This window comes from Natator depressus, chromosome 9 (genome assembly GCF_965152275.1).
Source record: "Natator depressus isolate rNatDep1 chromosome 9, rNatDep2.hap1, whole genome shotgun sequence".
NCBI classification, from domain to species: domain Eukaryota; kingdom Metazoa; phylum Chordata; order Testudines; family Cheloniidae; genus Natator; species Natator depressus.
The window spans coordinates 46,670,116-46,689,940 of record NC_134242.1 but is presented as its reverse complement, the minus strand read 5'-3'; the positions used below and the strand labels follow the sequence as shown (position 1 = coordinate 46,689,940).

Genomic DNA, 19,825 nt, shown 5'->3' with positions numbered 1-19,825 from the left:
TTAGGAGTCTCTAGTAAAACTCATGGACAGGTCACGGGTTGTGAATTTTTCTTTACTGCCCGTGACCTGTCCATGACTTTTACTAAAAATACCTGTGACTAAAACATAGCCTTAATTATAATCTAGAACATTGGTTCTCAACCTTTCCAGACTACTGTATCACTTTCAGGAGTCTGATTTGTCTTCCATACCCCAAGTTTCACCTAACTTAAAAACTACTATCTTACAAAATCAGATATAAAAATACAAAACTGTCACAGCACACTTGTACTGAAAGATTGCTTACTTTCTTGTTTTTACCATATAATTATAAAATAAATGAACTGGAATATAAATATTGTATTTACATTTCAGTGTATAGTATATAGAGCAGTATAAACAAACCACTGTATGAAATTTTAGTTTAGTTTGTACTGACTTTGCTAGTGCTTTTTATGTAGCCTGTTGTAAAACTAGACAAATATCTAGATTATTTTATGTACTCCTTGGAAGACCTCAGTGTACCCTGGTTGAGAACCACTGCTCTTGAGTACCCCACTGATAAGAGGAAGTAAAGTCTTAAACCATAAATAGCTTTAGAGATCAAAAACAGCATTGTGAATTGCACCTGGAAGGCAACTGGAAACTAGTACAGACTATATGTCATAGGTATAATATGACCCCTGTGTGAGCTACCACTCAGTCAGCAAACATTCACATTGAAGACTATTCAGGAAGAATAGTGCACAAGGATAATCACATACAGAAAGCACTGCAGTAATCTAGTCTAGCATTGACAAAATTATAGATACTTATAGTGAATTCTGCATTGTAAAGTATATGGGGCTCAATCTCATTGTCAAACAAAGTCTTTTGAGGGAGGGAGCACTCTTGGCCACTGCTGCTATCTGGGCATCCAAAACAAGTCAATGAAATCAAAGTTCCTCAATTATAAACCTTACTTACAAATGGTAAACATACTTCACCCCCTTCAACCTAATGAGGTATCAGCCCCAACACTTGCTATGTATGGTGTTTTTTCCTATCCACCAACATCACTGCAGTTATGTCTGTACGGAGCTTCAGAGATCAAGCTCCTAGGCCTTATCTACACTAAAGGGAAAAGTCGATCTAAGCTACACAATTTGAGTTATATGAATAGCATAACTCAAATTGACATCGCTTAGATCTACTTACTGTGGGGTCCACACTACGCAACGTCGACAGGAGACACTCTCCTGTCAACTCCCCTTACTCTTCTCGATCAGGTGGAGTACAGGAGTCGACGGGAGAGTGATCGGCGGTTGATTTAGCGGGTCTTCACTAGACCTGCTAAATCAACCGCCGATGCATCGATTGCCACAGCATTGGTCCTTTGGTAAGTGTAGACAAGCCCTTAGTCAAGCTCCATTCTTGACAGACAATAGGAAAGACAAGTGACGAAAGCATCTGGGTCTAGGTGTTATCAGCATGCCAATGGTACTGCAGCCCAAACCATCTCGCTATCTCCAGTAGTGGCCTCACATATACATTTTACAGGCACAATGACGACAAAACCCAGCAATACTTCAAATGAGAAAGTTCTCATGCAGATAAGCAATATCCAAATACCAACCTCTTAACAAAATTGTCAGTTGTATTTTGATTTAATGACATACAAGAATAAAATCTATATTGTTCTCCTATATCTGTATTAGCTTTGTACTGCTGACACTTGTTACAATTTTTGCCTCTTGTGAAAGCTGTATTAATATGGGGGAAGATATAGAGTAAAAATGATACTATTTTAAAGTTTTGGGGTTTTTTAAACCATAAAAGTCAGGGCTTGAAAAATGTATTATTGCACACCTACCTGTTCAAAGACCAAGCCTACTAGCCCCAGTGAAAAATACCTAGGCCTTCATCTAAACCACTCTAGCCATAACCCGTGCAATTTACAGGAATAACACTGTGCACTGTATTTATCTGTAACTTGTTACATTATGAAAATATATTAACTAGCAAAACGACTATCTTCTTACCCTTTCTGGCTTCAATTCACATTCTCTTTTATTTTCTATCATAGACCATGGCGTATTTTTTCTGCATTGTTTCAGTGTCTGTTTCCTTTTCACCTTCTTCCCAAGCAACCCCTTACATCCTTTCCCCTCTCCTTTTCTGTATACTGTAATCTCTATCTCCTACATTGTTCCCCCACCATCTCTCTCTTTCAGTACCCTACTTCTCTTTTCTAACTTATCCTATCAGCCTCTCTCTCCGTCTTACTTGCACACTCACCCCATCCACATCCTAATCATAGATACACACACTCACTCACCCCCACCCCTTTGAATATAAAGCTTGAAAAATTCGCCAGACACTTAACAGCCAGAGGGCTAAAAGGGGGCGGGACTAAACTAAGATGAAGGACCCAGCTTTCCAAGATGAGAAGCCAGGTCACTAACGAACAACTGGGAAACAGAAGGTACTAATATTGCTAGCAGGGTGCTGTAACTGGATTCTACTTGAGGCTCCATTTTATTCTTCACCACCTAGTAAGTGTCTGATAAATTTGAAGACTCAAACCACCTCTGGCTGCTGAAGCAGAGCATTCTCTCTCTTGCATACCACTGCCCTCTTCCCCAACCCAATACCTCCTGTGTCCACCTCTGCTGCTCCTCAGAGCTCTCCCAAGCGGAACCAAAATAAAATTGACCTAATTCTTGTCAGTTTGACTAATACCACAGGGTTCTCATTAACATCTGTGAAAACGGACACAGCTGTCCTCAGTTTTTACTCTGCGGAATAGGAAATCTCTGGGTGGAAGCACAAGTACTGGAGCCATCTGGCTACAGTCCACAGAGCCTTGCATCCGATGAAGTGAGCTGTAGCTCACGAAAGCTTACGCTCAAATAAATTTGTTAGTCTCTAAAAGTGCCACAAGTCCTCCTTTTCTTTTCACAGAGCCTTAGTTTACCCTTCTTAAGTTTTCTTTACAAACAGGCAACCTAGAAGATTAACTCTCTTTGAATGAAAGCTTAGATTCAGCAGAAGTCAAAGAGCTCACCCAGGAAAGCTGGAAAACTGCTAAGTTATTTACAATATGTAAAATCAACTGCCTTGTTCTTAACAATATACGTGGAGAAATGTGCCTGAAATCAGACAATGCTAAAACCTTTTCAGCATTTAAAACAACTAGAGAATTTTACACTAGGTCCTTGTTCTAGCACAGTGCCTAAAACCCTCACTATTAGCAAGACCAGAAGCATTGTTGGGTCTGAAGATCCCTGTATGTTGCTTCAAATGGGAAAGGTTCGCCATTGTTGCTTTCCTGTTATTGTTACAAACTGAAAGCCTCCGTGCCAGGGAAACCTTTTCCTTCATAAACTATCCGGAAATAAAAATACACTAATCTGAGCCTGTCGACAGACACCGCCTGCTTCAAAAGAAATGTATGGAGCCTTAAGAAACATTCCAACAATCCCATTCCTTTTGTCTCAGAGACCTACCCAGGTATCCCAGCTGTTGCCCGTGTCTCGTCTTTCAGCAGTGACCCTGTGCCACTCAGCCGATCCTGCCGGCGTTGGTAAAGCTTAGAGGACGCCAGCCCCCGAAGTCTCATGCCAGCCATAGCACCAAATACCACTGTGAAGGGGAGTGCAGAAAGACAACTGGAGAGAACAGAAGCACTGAAATTTCAGTGAGTCACTTTCCTTCTGGGAGTTTTGCTTAGTTCTCAGAAGTGCTAAATCAGGACAGACAGAATCCTGCCCAAGTGCTGCTTCTTACAAATTATCTGCCATTCTGTTACAGGAAAGAAAAAATCTGGTTTGTTAGAATTGTATCCCACTGGTATGGTCCACTGAAGCCAGTGGGTAGGATCAGCACCAGAGATTAATTCTGTGTCAGATTTGCACACTTAATCTACACATGCTCCATTTTCCAAGAGATGAATTTAAAAATCTCATTCTTCAAGTAACTCAGCCACTTAAACCAATAAAGCTCCTCAGTCAAACCAGAACAGAACAACAGTAGAAATGCAAAAGAGGTCAGTGATCTCCGAGCAAAGAACTCAGTCCTTTTCTGCAGACTAATATCAGATCCTGGCTACACTAAGTTTGGTCCCCTGAAAGATGGTGCATCATACAATATGAGATCTGTACGATGTATGTACAATGTCGCAATCAGCAGAACCCTTCACTCCATGTTGATAAAGCATACCCCCAACAGCGAAAGCATGAAGATTCTTGCTCTCCAGATACACTGCAGTCTGCAAGAATTGCATTCCATGCAAGATCAGGAAGCTGAGAAAAAGAACATACTTTACATTCCAGCCTCCAGAGCACTCACTCTGCTTAGAACTGAGCAGGGTTTCAGTCAAGCGTCCACCCTTTACATCACTCCTGCCTCCCACCCTCTAGAGGAAGAGAGGATCACATTACACAAATGGCTCTAAAAAAAAAAAAAAAAAAAAAAAAAAAGCAAAAAAAAAATTCTGAGACTACAAAAGTCAATTCCTTAAAGGAACAAAAAAACAGAGTAGAGGATGACAGGAACATCCAGGCTAGAATATTATCACATCAGAAGCAGCACAGTCCAAGAAAACCAATCCAAGGGCCATTATAATCTATGGTTTATTTATTTTACAATAAATGATGAAGGGAAAAAACAGGGGATTTTCAAGTCAGTAATGAAATATTACATATATCATATCTACAGTCTGAAAAGCTCTTGAAAAAATATAATGAGAGGATTCAGAGCAGCAGCCGTGTTAGTCTGTATTCGCAAAAAGAAAAGGAGTACTTGTGACACCTTAGAGACTAAAAAATTTATCTGAGCATAAGCTTTCGTGAGCTACTGCTCACTTCATCGGATGCATTCAGTGGAAAATACAGTGGGGAGATTTATATACATAGAGAACTTGAAACAATGGGTGTTACCCTGCACACTGTAACCAGAGTGATCACTTAAGGTGAGCTATTACCAGCAGGAGAGTGAGGGTTGGGGGGGGGAACCTTTTGCAGTGATAATCAAGGTGGGCCATTTCCAGCAGTTGACAAGAATGCATCCAATGAAGTGAGCTGTAGCTCACAAAAGCTTATGCTCAAATAAATTTGTTAGTCTCTAAGGTGCTACAAGTACTCCTTTTCTTTTTATAATGAGGGGAATGATTTTCATAACTGTTTAACAGGGAGTGACCAACAGTGGTCCCTTCTGACATTAAAATTTATGACAGAAATAGTTTATACTGTAATCGAAAAAAACCCAACAAAAAACAGGCAGAGATTAAGAACATCATTGTTTCAAACAGAAGAAAGCAGCAGCATCCTCACCTTCAGTTCCTCCTACCTTCCCTCAAGTGTTTCAGTCTGCCTGCAAAGAATTTTTTTTTAAATTGCACTTGTGCTTTTTTTATATTATTTTACTTCTTTATGGTGTATAATGAGGACCTGATTTTTTTTAATTTTCAAAATGATGTTTTCTGCTTGCTTTTAACTTTAGAAATATCAGGTATGCCAGCTCTAATCTTCCCTGGTATTGCTGAGGGATCTCCTAGGAATGTCTTGGAGGATGTATGTAGTTACAGCTGTTACCTTTAATTGAGGGTGAAAATGTGAAATAATTAACAAATGTGTTCTTTTTTCAAAATGTTAAAACCCACTTAGATTTAAGACTAATCAACATGTTTTAGAACAGTCCGACTAAAAATCCCTTTCACACCATCACTATTTCTCTGGCACACCAGTCATCACAGCCGTTCAGGTCCTGTCTAGTGTGAAAATCTAATGTAAAAAACAAATGGCAGTGGGGGAGAGAAGCTTTGAAAATGAACTAAACTGTTATTTAAATAATGTTTTTAAAAAAAGCTTTTGGGCTCTCTTTATACCTCACAGGCTAAAAAGAGCCCCAGCCCAGTTCACCACCACCCCCACATCTGCAGGTCACCGTCAAGAGACAGGACTGATATCAAAACCTTATTAACAAATCACTGTCTGAGACTAAACTAAAAAGAAGGCTGCCACACTTCTCTTAGGCATAGCTGAGTAGCTCCCAAGAGAAGCAGCTCAATGATGTCCAATAAATCTCTAAGGACTTTCCAGTGAGTTCAAATTTACTCAGCTAGCCTCAGAGGGCATGTTTAGATAGAAAGATAAAAATAAGATTTATTTAAAAATGCATTTTTCAACCCAAAAGACTAAGAGTGGTTGTTCGTAATTCAGACATACAAGCTCTGCATTAGCGCTCTTGTTTGCGGTCAGAACTCTTCTTGTAATTACTGAGGCTTGCTATACACTACTAATTTATGCCAGTATAACTATGTCGCTCAGGGGTGTGGAAAATCCATATCCCTGAGCAATGCAGTTAAATTGATATAACCCCAGTGTAGACAGTGCTATGTCAAGGTGAGAGCTTCTCCCTTTGACATAGCTTCCACCTCTCGGGTAGGTGGAGTACCTACACCAATGGGAGCAGCTCTTCCATCTGCATAGGTAACATCTTCACTGCTGCTGCAGCTCTATAAGTATAGTCAAGCCCTGACATTTGTACTCCATCTCCCCGATCACACTCCAACTCATTTTACTTGCAATTATATCATAAAAAGAATCACCATGAAGAAAATCACATGCACAGTAATATCTCCCTTTCCTTGTTAATTAAAAAGCCTGTGGACAGATGCTGGCCTACTGAAATACTTTCATGGAAAGTAATATACTCCCTGCTTCTTATCTTAACTGGATTAGGGAGAATCAATGAGCATATCTGTAAATGCAGCTGCTCTTTTTTGTTGTTGTTGTTGACTGCAGGAAGTACAGAGGAGTATCCAAATCCCAATGGGGCTCAAGTAAAAAGATGACAAAGATAATGTACTAATACTTATTATACTAATAACACAGACGCATGCACTAAGGACCTTTTCTTAGACCTTGTCTGCAGTTGAAAATATGTGTACATATTTTTCTGTATTGATGTAGTTTCAATAACAAAAGCTATACTATAAAGAGAACACAGGCATTTTTACCTGTATGTTTTCTAACCTAAAACCACAGTACTAAAAACAAGAGACAAACCTATTTTCCAGTCTATTTACCTTTGTGCATTTGACAGCACTTTGCTTATTGTCAGTTTCACTGTTTCTCCTTCTGTTGGAGTGTTTCATTGTCTCTCTTTCATACAGCATCCAGGGAGGAAAAAAGAATAAAAGAGGGGAAAGTGATTGAGAAACCATAAAAATTATAAGGGAATACAGGGGTAAGAAGAGTACCTGAAACCATTTAACTTTTTTTTTTAAAACTGACCAGATTTCTTGTATATGGTGTCCCTTTAAAGACAACCTTCATCAGGCAAATGGTATTCTTTGCTTTTGCTAGCCCTTTCAGAGGTTGCTTAAAACACACTTCATTATACTTTTTATGTACATAGCATTTTTCACCCGAGATTCTCAAACTGCTTTACAAGTTAATTAAATTATGAGATTTCATGTTGCTTTAAACAAACTAAACTATAAAGAAAACAGGTTTCTCCAGTCTCTCTCTGTTCTAGTATATTAGGATGTTACTTGTAACAGTAGCTCGTATTTTCGGCCAGAAGCGATTTTTAAATTGACCATATCCTTTTAAATTTCACACTGTTCACAGATCGGAATTTGTGAACAAATCTGACTGCCACTGGTTAACTAAATGACTCCACTTCTCAATGCTGTGGTTTAGTAATCTATAAAATGATATAGCAACTAATTAGGATTATACTCATTTTACAGATTAGTAAACCAAGGCAATGAGAAGTGGAGTCATTTAGTTATCAGTGGCAGTCAAGATTATTAGTCACATATTCCAATTTACCCACCCCGTTATCTTTTTTCCTCTCATGATCCCAAATCCCAAAAATCTTTTGCATTCTCTGTTTCAGCCCAGACCCTCCCACACTGTAATAAATAATAAGTGTAATATTTAAAAATGCATTGTTCAATATACAACCAAAGCAGTCATTTACATTTGATACTTTCACATTAAAAACCACACTTATTTATATTATTGAAACATGTCAGAGGTCCTATTATAAACCAGGACTCTACTGTGCTAGGCACTGTACAAACAGACTGTCCCTGACCGAAAGAGATTACAGTTTAAGTAAAAGTACCATGTATACGCTCTTATTGTAATTTTAATTAATTGGACATTCCCCTACTCAAGGGCATGGGGTAATTAAATAAACCTTATTACTGCAGCTAATTACATTCAGAAAGTTATCTTCACCACTAGAAGGGCTAGAACCATTTTTAACATGAAAATTCAGTTACTGGTTTTTTCCCTCTGCAATGCTTTCTTTTCTATCTGTCTTAGGTATTGATATAGCACTGGTAATCATGGAACCTAGACAGCAAGTTCTTTTGTACCCTCTTATTTGTGTTCTTTCTCCCTTTCTTTCCACTGTGTCAGCACTACCTCTTTCTCAGTCTGTTTAATTTCCTCTTTCTTCCAGTGCCACAGAACAAGATCATCCAATTTTTAAACCAAAAAGCCATTTATGGTATTTTCTTAGCTCCAGGTGTGTCCACACTGATCAGTACTATGTAGAAACTCAATTTTGGACCAGTTGTTGGATCATATTAAAGAAGTTCTGTATTAAAATCACAAATGAGTTTGATTCCCCATAGTTTAAATTCCAGGGTATTACTAATTAAGAGGTCTCTTGGTTTTTGGTACTGTTTCTCTCCCTCTGTATGTGAAACTTGCAAGCTGCTAATTGCGTTAGTACATTCTAAGACAGAATCTGTTCTCAAAGCAATTCACAGAGACTCAAAGCAATACTCTAACAACAGAAACAGCACCCAGAGACTCCCCGCCCTTTTGTTGTATTAACAATTGTGATTAAAATAGAGATAGAGGATGTATGTGGACGGATGCTTGGTGTGGATAACAACTGAATGATCAGGGAGGTGCCAGCCTAAGAATCCAGTGTCCATCGGCTGAAGAAGGCGTCAAGTGGAAATAACCAGAGGACCCCCGGAGGGCAGACTGGAATCCACCCAACAGCCTCAAGAATGGGAGAACCAAAGAACAAGATAACTTCTTGGAGCCGTCAGGAATGTGCTATCTGCTGATTGATTCAGCAACAGCATGATGAAGCAATTCCCATAGACTGGCATAGGAAGAAATTCCTATAAAAATAGACTCTTAAAAAGTGAGAACTTTGGGGTCTGATTCTGCAAACCAACTTCCAGGAGCATCAGATGAGCATCTGACAAGGCCCTGCTCCCTCCTCATGTCCAGGCCACCTGGCCAGTGGCTTGGCATGAGCAACTCTAAGGCTGGTAACTATGATGACAACCTTGCAGAACCTGTGTGTGTGTGTGTGTGTGTGTGTGTGTGTGAATGTGTGAATAAATATGAGATTGAATGGAATGTTATAGCTATAACTAACTGGTAACTATGATGACAACCTTGCAGAACCTGTGTGTGTGTGTGTGTGTGTGAATGTGTGAATAAATATGAGATTGAATGGAATGTTATAGCTATAACTAACTGCTTACTATGATTCTTTCTGTATTCACAATAAATGTGGTATTTTGCCTTTTTCCCTTTAATAAGATCCTGCTGGTTTTTAATTTATTGGTACAACACAGTTCATCTTGTTCTACAGTACTGGAATCCCAACAGCTCCAGAACTGAAAAAGATTGTAACTTGCCAGTACTGTATATTCCAAAGAGACTAACTACTATTTTGCAAATGTCATACAACACCTTGCCTTCAGTAGTAATGCAGTGTAGAGCAGAGGTTCTCAAACTGGGGGCAGAACATGGAATGTATTCTGGGGGTGTATGAGAAACTTTGGGATAAAAAACCAAAAAACTTACTGTACACATTCAGAGCTGGGCAGCTGGATCTCTGAATGCAGCCACCCAGTTCTGAAGGCAGCACCACCACCAGCAGCAGAGAAATAGGGGGACAATATGATACCATGCCACCCTTACTTCTGCGCTGCTGCTGGTGGCAGCGCTGCCTTCAGAGGTGAGCACCAGGCCAGCTGCCGCCGCTCTCTACTCAGCCTTCAGAGCTGGGCAGCCAGAGAGCAGCAGCTGCTGGCTGGCACCAGGGGCAGGGGAACTACTACAGACACAAAGAAGTGGAGGCATGATCAAATAAGTTTGAAAACCACTACTCTAGAGCCAGGGCTGTGAAGTTGTTTGCTGGGGGTTGGAAATCTTTCCTGTGTTCACCCAGGACTCAATAATGCAAGGAGATGAGCAGACCTACTGACCTCTCACATGTTTAAAATTAAGCTTATTCACTTTGCTGGACTGGAGCCGGAGTGCTCAGCACATTGAAGGATCAAGTCCCAACTTCATTATTCTTTTACTGAGAAAAAACCCCAGTTAACACAGAACCATAATAAATATTTGTCTTTGAGAAATTGTTCTATGGCAGAGGGAGCAATGGAAGCCATGAAGTTATACATTTTCACAACTGACAAGTTTTCCAGGTTAATTTTTTTTCAAAACATTAAACAATAGGACACCCACATGTCTGCGCGCTTCACTATTTGGAGGTTCATGCCAAAACCCACTCTATATAAGAAATCCAAGAAATTAGCCATTTGTATGATCTTTGAGAGGGGAAGAAGTTAAAAATCCTACATTATTTTAGGGAACTACACACATTACAGTAGCTTGTGTACTCTGGAATGTTCCACAAAGCCTTATGGTATAGGTCACATCATGGCACTGAAAACAATGTTGATGCCTTAAAAGGCAGGGCTCTGAATATGCACAAGACAATAGCACAAAAGGGTTAATTAATGTATTACCATGATCACTGGATTTGGCAAACTGGATTGGATGGGCCAGGCCACCCAGAGAACCCTTGCTCTAGACAAATTTTTTGGTGGCCTCAGAGCGTGGCCACCAATTTTTGCTCTCACACTTTTCCCTAAAATACTTAATTAGCTTTAGGAAAAACAAATAAATATACATATATACACATGTCCAAATCATTGTAATTTATTTATTGCTAGTTAGTAAGTCTGTTATGAAAAAACAGTGAGGAGATTTTATATATACACACAGACCATGAAAAAACATACATTGTAAGGAGAGTGATCACTTAAGATGAGCTATTACCAGCAGGAGAGTGGGGTGGGGGGAGAGAAAACCTTTTGAAGTGATAATCAAGATGGGCCATTTCCAGCACATTTCCAGGAGTTAACAAGAATGTCTGAAGAAAGAAAAGGAGGACTTGTGGCACCTTAGAGACTAACCAATTTATTTGAGCATGAGCTTTCGTGAGCTACAGCTCACTTCATCGGATAGAATGTCTGAGGAACAGTGGGGGGGGGGGGAAGGAATAAACAAGGGGAAATAGTTTCACTTAGTACAATAACTCAACCACTCCCAGTCTCTATTCAAGCCTAAGTTAATTGTATCCAATTTGCAAATTAATTCCAATTCAGCAGTCTCACGTTGGAGTCTGTTTTCGAAGTTTTTTTGTTGAAGGTCTGTGTGTATATATAAAATCTCCTCACTGTACTTTCCACTTTATGCATCCGACAAAGTGAGCAGTAGCTCATGAAAGCTTATGCTCAAATAAATTGGTTAGTCTCTAAGGTGCCACAAGTACTCCTTTTCTTTTTGCGAATACAGACTAACACGGCTGCTACTCTGAAATCTGTTATGAAAAGTGATATTAACAAAGTATCACTTTTCACAGCAGACTTACTCAGCCCCGCCAAGCCTGGGGACAAATTAAGCCCTGGATGTGGGGGGCAGGGTGTCAGGGGAGGCAGTGGGGACATGGGGGTTGGTGGGTGGGGAGCTGGGAGAGGCAGCTGGGGGGGCGGGGGGGTTTGGAGCCTGAAACCCCATGGCCAGAGCCTGGAGCCTGCCGCCACACAGCCAGAGTCAGGAGTTGGAGCCTGAAGTCCCTTGGCCAGAACCTGCTTCCCCACCACCCCAGAGCTGAGGTCCACTGCCCCGGGAAGGTGGGGAATTTACTGGCTGCCTGCTCCTCCAGCTGCCCCAGAACCTGCTGCCCAGGTGTCTCCAGAGGGGGGCAGAGCCCAATCCCTGCCGGCAGTCCCAGCAATCAACATTAAGGCAGTGCATTCAGGAGGAAGGGGAGGGGAAGGAGCCACTATTTTGCCACCCACCCCATCACAGCCCAGGAGGCTGTGGCTGAAAGAAAAGCCCCTGGTGGCCAATGTTCCCTCTAATTTTTGACAGGCCGTGTGTGCAAAAAATTTCTTCTGTGCAAATTATTGTGCTTCTATGCAAATTTTTGTGCGCGCGGTGTTTCGCCGTGTGCTCAGGGTTTAGGATCTGTGTGTGTGCACACACGTGCACAGCTTAGAGGGAACAGTGCTGGTGACTGCATTTGAGAAACACTGAAGAGTATGGCACTCCCCAGGTAACCCAAAAAAGAAACCCACAGAGTTTTTTCAAATAGCACAAAGTAACTTCCCATTCCCCTAAACTTGAATGATCCTTGCCTCATGTGGAACATATCATTTTAAACATTATCACACACTGTACCTAAATGACACAATCAGCTTGGCTCATAGTCTAAATTCTTCCCAGATTTACCTCCTCTCTCCCCAACCCCATTCAAGAGCTGGACAGATGCTCACCAACAATGACAGAATTTCTAACACTTTGAGCTTAATCCTCTCCTAAGGAAGTGGAATATATACACAACATGTCTGTGGTATATTCACATGTTACAAGAGCCAACACTGAGCCCACGAAGTAGCAGCAGCTGAGGTTCTGATAAAAAAAAAATCCCATTCTGTAACAGACTGGAGCAGCTAATACATATACACCAAATACACCCACATAGCCACATCAGTCTATCATCATCCATTGTATAAAATATGGGTAAATGTTTATAGTTTGGATATGAGCATGTGATAATTATTCACGATATTATTCTTTCCAGTATCTCCACAATGGGATAGGTACTCTACAAATCACAGAACACACAGTCCAAGTTTACACTCATGGCTTTCTCTATTCTTTGTACCTAAAAAATAAATTTATCCAGACTCTCTTAACTGTTCTTAGCTGTGAAAAGAAGTGATGGTTAAAAACCACTGCAATATAGTAGGGCTAAGGACACGAGGATTCAGTACGAAATAATTCCCGCAATGCACCATTTTAGAAGTTCATACTCATATTTAATGCTTTTCACCTTCAAAACACTTTGCAAACATAAGTTAACTCTCACAATAGCCCTTTAAAGTAAGTTCTTCATTTTACAGAGGAGAAAATGCAGAAGACTGGCTACATAAGTTGCCTAAATCCTCCCCAAATGTTAGAGGTGGGATTAGAACTACCAAGGGCTCAGGTTCTCACCTCATTTACACTAGTACAAATTTGCGGTAACTCTACTGACTGGTGAAAGTGAGAGGGGTACTGGGCTCAAGATGTTCATCTGTCAGTTCTGTGCTCAGAACACCTACCTCCAAGACTCAGGGCCAACTGGGCAGAGCCAGCTGTCCAGACCCAGAGCAGAAAGGATCGCAGATGACAGCATTTTTTGGAGGAAAGAGAACTGTATGTATAAATAAGTAACAACTGTGAATTACATAACTGCAATTCAGTCTCAAGCTTCATAAACTGTGAGAGTAAAGCTCCAGTCACCGGAACCCCACCCTGGAATTAAAGCTAGCGTCAGTTTAGACACTGGGGCAGTAGTGCACACTTTACAAATATAAACACAAACTTTCAGCTCCCTCTCTTGCCCAGCTCTCCCGAATCCTGCACTTCTGATCCTTGCCTCATTCCTCTCCCCGTACCCTGCCCTCTTTCCCCACCCGCAGGGCATATTGAAGATCTTTGGTCCCATGAGCACACAGTACAGGGCGCATGCATCGTCTTCTCCCGTTTCTGAAGAAGGCTCTCACCAAATGACACTCGCAACACTCCAAACGGGCCAGCCGTTTGCCAGAGGACAGAAAGGCACTGGGCTCCTCCACCCCTGAGTTTGGCCCCTCACCACCAAGCGCAGGCTGCGCTGCCTGGGTCCTGCCTGCGCGGCCGCCAGAGCCCCCCAGGAACGCAAGCGACCTCCCCCTGGCCGCCCTCCGGGAAACAGCCCAGCTCCCCGCGGGGCCACGCGTTTACACAGGTGTAGCGCCGCTGACTTCCGCGCAGCTATTTCGGAGTGACCCTGAGGGCAGGGCGGGAAATCGGGGCCCGCTGTGCAGCTGGAGGGGGCGGCGAGCCAGGGCGCCCTCTGGCCCCTTCCCCCGGAGGGCCGGTCACAGGCCCGGTCGCAGAGCCCCAGCCAGGCCGAGCCCCGCACACGCTTCCCATGCCGCCCTCGGGTCCGCCCGGGGCGAGCGACCCCATCCCGGGGGGAGCGTCCCGCTCTCCATTACCTGCCCGTCATGGCGCCTCCTGGCCCGGCCCGGGCTCCCAGGGGCTCTGACGGGAGCCAGCGCCGGACACCGGCCGGAGAACAAGAGCGAGCCGGCGGCCAGCCCTGGAGAGAAACCCCGCCCTGGCCGGCAGCGGCCTCCCTCTGCCCCTCCTGTAGCCCCCTGTGGGCGGGAGCCGCCGCTCCGCTGGCTCCGGGGAGCGCCTCCAGCCCCGCACATACATTTCCTATAAAGGGAATGAAACGAGAAATGATGAAACGGCAGGGGCTGGACCCGCCTCCGCCACGGGAGAAACCGTCCAGGAACCAAACCACCCGTAGGGGTCAACACCCCCCCATGATCACCCCCCTCCAGGAGAAGAGGAGACACCGCCCAGGAACCAACCCACCCCCTAGGCTCCCCCCCGTTCTGGAGAAAAGAGGAGACGCACCCCAGGAACCAGCCCACCTCCCGGGATCAAATCTTCCCCAGGGAGCAGGGGAGACACCCTTTAGGAACCACACCACCCCCAGGGATCAACTCCACCCCCCCAGGAAACATCCCCAGGAACCAGCCCACCCCCTGGGAACAACACCCCCCCCCCCAGGAGACACCTCCCTTGGAACCAAATGACCCTCAGAGATCAAACCCCTCCCCACCAGGGAGGCACCTCCAGGAACCAGCCCACCCCCCCCCCCCCCGGGAACAACATCCCCCTGGGAGACGCCCTCCAGGAAACAAACCACCCCCAGGGATCAACTCCACATCCTGCCCCCCACCCTGGGAGATATCACCGAGAACCAGCCCACCTGCTGGGAACAACACCCCCCCCCTCCCCGGAGACACCCTCCAGGAACCAAACCACCCTCAGGAAGCAGCTTCCCCCTTGCCCCCCAGGGTGGCATCCCCAGGAACCTGCCCACACCCCGGGAACAATACCTCCCTGGGAGACACCTTCCAGGAACCAAACCATCTTCAGGGATCAACGCCCCCCCCTCAGGGAGATACCCCCAGGAACCAGCCCACCTCCAGACAGAAGGGGACACACCCCAGGAACCAGGCCCCTCCCAGGATCGACACCCCCCAGGAACCAGCCCACCCCCAGGGATTGATGTCCCCAGGAACCAGCCCTCCCTCCAGGGATCAACTGCCCTGGGGAGACATGCCCCAGGAACCAGTCCACCCCCAGCGATCAACCCCCACCCAGGGGAGAAGGGGGGGTACCCACCAAAGATCAACCCACCCCCAGGGATAAACCCCCTTGGGGGGAGACATCCCTCTATGGGAGAAGTGAGATAAACCCAGGAATCAAACTCCGCTCCTGTGAGAGGAGAAACTGGGAACACAAAAATACAGCCAGCCCCAGGGATCAAACCCGTCCCCTGGCTCCCCTCAGTGAGGGGAGATGTGAGGAGAGTTCTCTCACCAGTTCCTGGGGAAACAGCAGCTCCCAGATCCAATTCCATGCAGCCTGATCAGAGCTCTCTGCCCAGGCAAATATAGGCCACATCTCTGGGGGTCTTCCCACATGCACCCCAGGGTGCTAAGCACAGAATCACAGTTCCCAAACTGTGCTTCATGCCCATCATCTCCACTTAGTGGCTGAAGATCTCTTCCTGTGGTCCATGCACAGAAGGGGTTTGAGAACCTAGCAGTAGGAGGTTGATGTGTGAGTCTGTGAGGGGATTTTGCCCTTCCAGAACTAAAAAGTTGGAAAACAGGCGGAGTCCATCAGCTGCCATAATCCCGGCTTCTCTCCTCCAAGAAGTAACCCGTTTCCCAAAGTCAACTGATTCTGTACAAAGAGAATTGCTGTGCTGACATGGGTAATGACAGAGGCTCCCCTCCAAAGTTGCAAGTTACTTGCAGGTCTCCTGACTCCATCTCGCAACTTTGAGAATCTAACTGTGTGGAGAATGCTGATTTGATAGCATTTTACACTCACTTTCCATAGGTGTAAGTGACTCCACACACTGTTTTCCCCAGGAATTGAAATTAGAGGGGGCGTTCGAATTTACAGGGAGGATTGGAAAATTATGAAACTGTCAACACGGCATGTAACTAGCTGACCACTGAGAGGAGGGATGGGGGAGTTCAGATGAGTGTAAGGAAATCAGGTCCACAGGATAAAGAGGAGACTGAGGGCAAGTCTACACTACAAAATTATGTCGACCTAAGTATGTTGGCCTACAGCTGATGCAGTAATTAAATCACTTTTACATGTCCACACTACGCTCCTTGTGCCGTCAGTGCACGTCCTCACTAGCAGTGCTTGCATCAATGGAGAGAACAGTGCACTGTGGATACCTATTTCACTGTGCAACTCACCACCATCTATTGCAGGGTGTTTTGGGAAGGTTTTGCAATGCCCCATGGGGCTGAAATGAGTCTCAAAGGGGTGACTAGGAACATGATTTCAACGTCCCATAACGCAGTGTTCTCCATCCATAATTTTATCTGCATTCCATAACATTTTGCGCCTCTCTTCCAAATACCTGCAAACCCGTGCGTCCCTTCTCACTGTCCACCATCTGTGTCAGAAGCATGGATCCTGCACAGCTCTGCGCTATTGTGATGAGCGTTGCGAGAACAGGGCACCTGATCCTGCAGTATTTTTGTGGTGCCACGGGAACATGACAATTCCTTAGAGACTAGATTGCTGTGGGACATAGAAAGAAACAATTCAAAGTTTTTGCCATTCATGGAGCAGCTGGAGATGGTGGAGCACTGGTTCTGGACCCAAGAAACAAGTATTGACTGGTGGGACCACATTATTATGCAGGTATGGGATGATGAGCAGTGGTTGTAGAACTTTCGGATGTACAAGGCCACATTCCTGGATGTGTGTGCGGAGCTCACCCCAGCCCTCCAGTGCAGTGACACCAAAATGACAGCTGCACTGACAGTGAAGAAGTGAGTGTTAATCGCTCTGTGGAAACTTGCAATGCCAGATTCCCAAGTCATCAGTCAGAAATCAGTTTGGAGTTGGGAAATCCACATGGGAGTTGTTGTGATGCAAGTGTGGAGTGCCATTAATCACGACCTGTTATGAAGGACTGTGACTCTGGGCAATGTGCAGGACGTAGTGGCTGTTTTGCAGCAATGGTGTTCCCAAACTGCGGTGGGGCAATAGCTGGCACGCATATCCCTATTTTAGCACCAAACCACCTTCCCACGGAGTACATCAACAGAAAGGGCTACTTTGCTATGGTCATACAAGCATTGGTGCATCACCGGGGGGACACTTTACTGACATCAATGTGGGCTGGTCAGAAAAGGCACATGACACGCATATCTTTATATGTTCAGAAAGCTGCAAGCAGGGATTTTCTTTCCAGGCTGGTGGATTACCACTGAGGACATTAAAATGTCAATAGTGATCCTGGGAGACCCAGCCTACCCAGAGGCCAATTTACAGTAAATCACAGGGTGCCCTGGCATGGGGCCCCCCAATGACAGGGGGCCTCAGGGCCAGGCATCTGCAGGGGCAGAAGCTTGATCCTGCCAGCTGCTGGGGTCCTTCTGCAGGCTCCGCACGCACTGGCAACCAAGCTCCTCCCCACCTCCTCACCCTGAGCGTGCAGCGTTCCCACCCCTCCCCTCCCAGCGCTTCCCCCACCACCAAACAGCTGTTTGTTGGCACTCAGGTAGTTCCAGGAGGGAGGGGAAGGGCGGGGCTGCAGTGCGCTGGGGGAAGAGGCAGAGAAGCAGGGGCAGGGCCTTGGGGAAGTGCGTGGAATTGGGGCAGGGAAGAGCAAAGGTGGGGCCCCCACATTCCCCCTACACATACCCCCCCAGTTCCCTGCCATGAGCAACTCAGGCTGGGAGCACCCCCACAACTGCAGAGCACTGCCCTGACTCCTGCACCCCCCTCACACACCCTTAGCCCCCTGCCCTCCCTGACTCCTGCACCCCCTCACACACCCCCAGCCCTGACTCCTGCACCCCATCACACACACACAGCCCTGGCTCCTGCACCCCCTCATACCCCCCCAGCCCTAACTCCTGCACCCCCTCCCACACACACAGCCCCCTGCCCTCCCTGACTCCTGCAGCCCCCTCACGCACCCCCAGCCCTGACTCCTGCACCCCGTCACACCCCCCCAGCACTGACACCTGCACCCCCTCCCACACACACAGTCCCCTGCCTGACTCCTGCAGCCCCCTCACACACCCCCAGCCCTGACTCCTGCACCCTGTCACACACACCCCAGCCCTGACTCCTGCACCCCATCATACACACCCCAGCCCTGACTCCTGCACCCCCTCTCACCCCCCCAGCCCCCTACCCTCCCTGACTCTTGCCCCGCCCCCGGTTCCCCACCTGCACCCTTCACACCAAACGGGAGCTGCCCCAGGTGAGCACTCCACACCCCAACCCCCTGCCCCAGCCCTGAGCCCCCTCCCGCACCTTAACACCTGGCCAGACCCTGCACCCCAACCCCCAGCCTGGTCCTGCACCCTAACTTCCTCCCATAGCCTGCACCCTCATCCCTGAGCCCCCCTTCCGCACCCTAAGTCCTGGCCAGACCCCACACCCCAATGTTTTTTTACATTTTTTTTTTAATAAAGCGCTCTTATCCAAAGCACTTTACAATAGTTAGCTAACGGTACAAACAATATTTGGAAAGATCATTAAGTGGTCCGCCGAGACCCTCAGTGATTTTCAAGTGGTCTGTGGAAAAATAAGTTAGACTACAAAAACAACCAAGGTACCTCACTTTATTTTCATTTACTTTCTATTACTTATAGGAGGAGGATGAAGAACAAAAGAATGAAAAACGGGTGGGGGAGATAAGAGAGAATGTTCTTTTTCTTGGCTGGGTCCCAAGGAGGGGCCCCAAAAATGAATCTGAGCACAGGGCCCCACTAACTCTAAATCCGCCACTGAGCCTACCCTTTATTCCCTTTATCCACACAAGTTGTAAGCACTACATTCTCACTTCTCCTTGGGATTCATTGAGCATGGTGATAGTGCAGCCATGGTGACCATGGCCCTTGGTGGCTGGGGGTGTTGGGGAAATAAGGGGGATACCTCACAGGCATGAGTATATGCAGACAGGGCAACTGAACTGAATACTGGCACCATTTTCTACAGGCACTGGTGATTTTAGCTGATATCTCACTCCTAAAGGTAATGGAGGCTGAAAGGAAACAGCTCCAGCTGCAGACTGGGGCCATATGCTGCTAGCCTGTGTGCTGCAATGGTGCATGTTGAAATAATTTCTGGATGGAGCAGGAAAATATCATACCACAGTGGAAGAAATAAGGCAGCCCTCAACAGAAACCTTTGACAGAGGATTGCAGGCTACTTCCATGAAAGTTTCCTCGAGATCTCTATGGAGGATTCACGGGACATCCCAGTGCACATAAACAAACTGTTCCACAGGGCCCCCTCTGCCTAGCTGAACAGGTGAATGAGAAGCAGACAGCAACTCTACCTCTCTTGGTTATTTCACCTCTTCTAGCATAAGTAAAAAAGAGTAAATCAACAGATGTGTCCTGCTACTTTGG

At 45.5% G+C, this 19,825-nt stretch overlaps 1 protein-coding gene across 6 annotated transcripts in view; it reads right to left on the bottom strand.

Annotated features, from left to right (window-relative positions):
• LIMS2 (LIM zinc finger domain containing 2) overlaps positions 1-14,512 on the bottom strand; it is a 78,044-nt gene extending 63,532 nt beyond the window's left edge. Inside the window, exons 1-2 of one of the 6 annotated variants that reach the window (XM_074964038.1) lie at positions 14,333-14,456; positions 7,049-7,124 (exon numbers count right to left, since the gene is read on the bottom strand). Coding sequence is in view for 5 of the 6 variants with exons in the window: in XM_074964035.1 (XP_074820136.1) it covers positions 3,468-3,589 (122 nt within the window). In the remaining variant the exon portion in view is untranslated. Of the gene's footprint in view, positions 1-3,467; positions 3,602-7,048; positions 7,125-14,332 lie in introns of those variants that run through there. The other 5 variants (XM_074964033.1, XM_074964034.1, XM_074964032.1 and 2 more) reach the window with 5 other exon arrangements.
• Between the last annotated feature and the right edge of the window lie 5,313 nt (positions 14,513-19,825).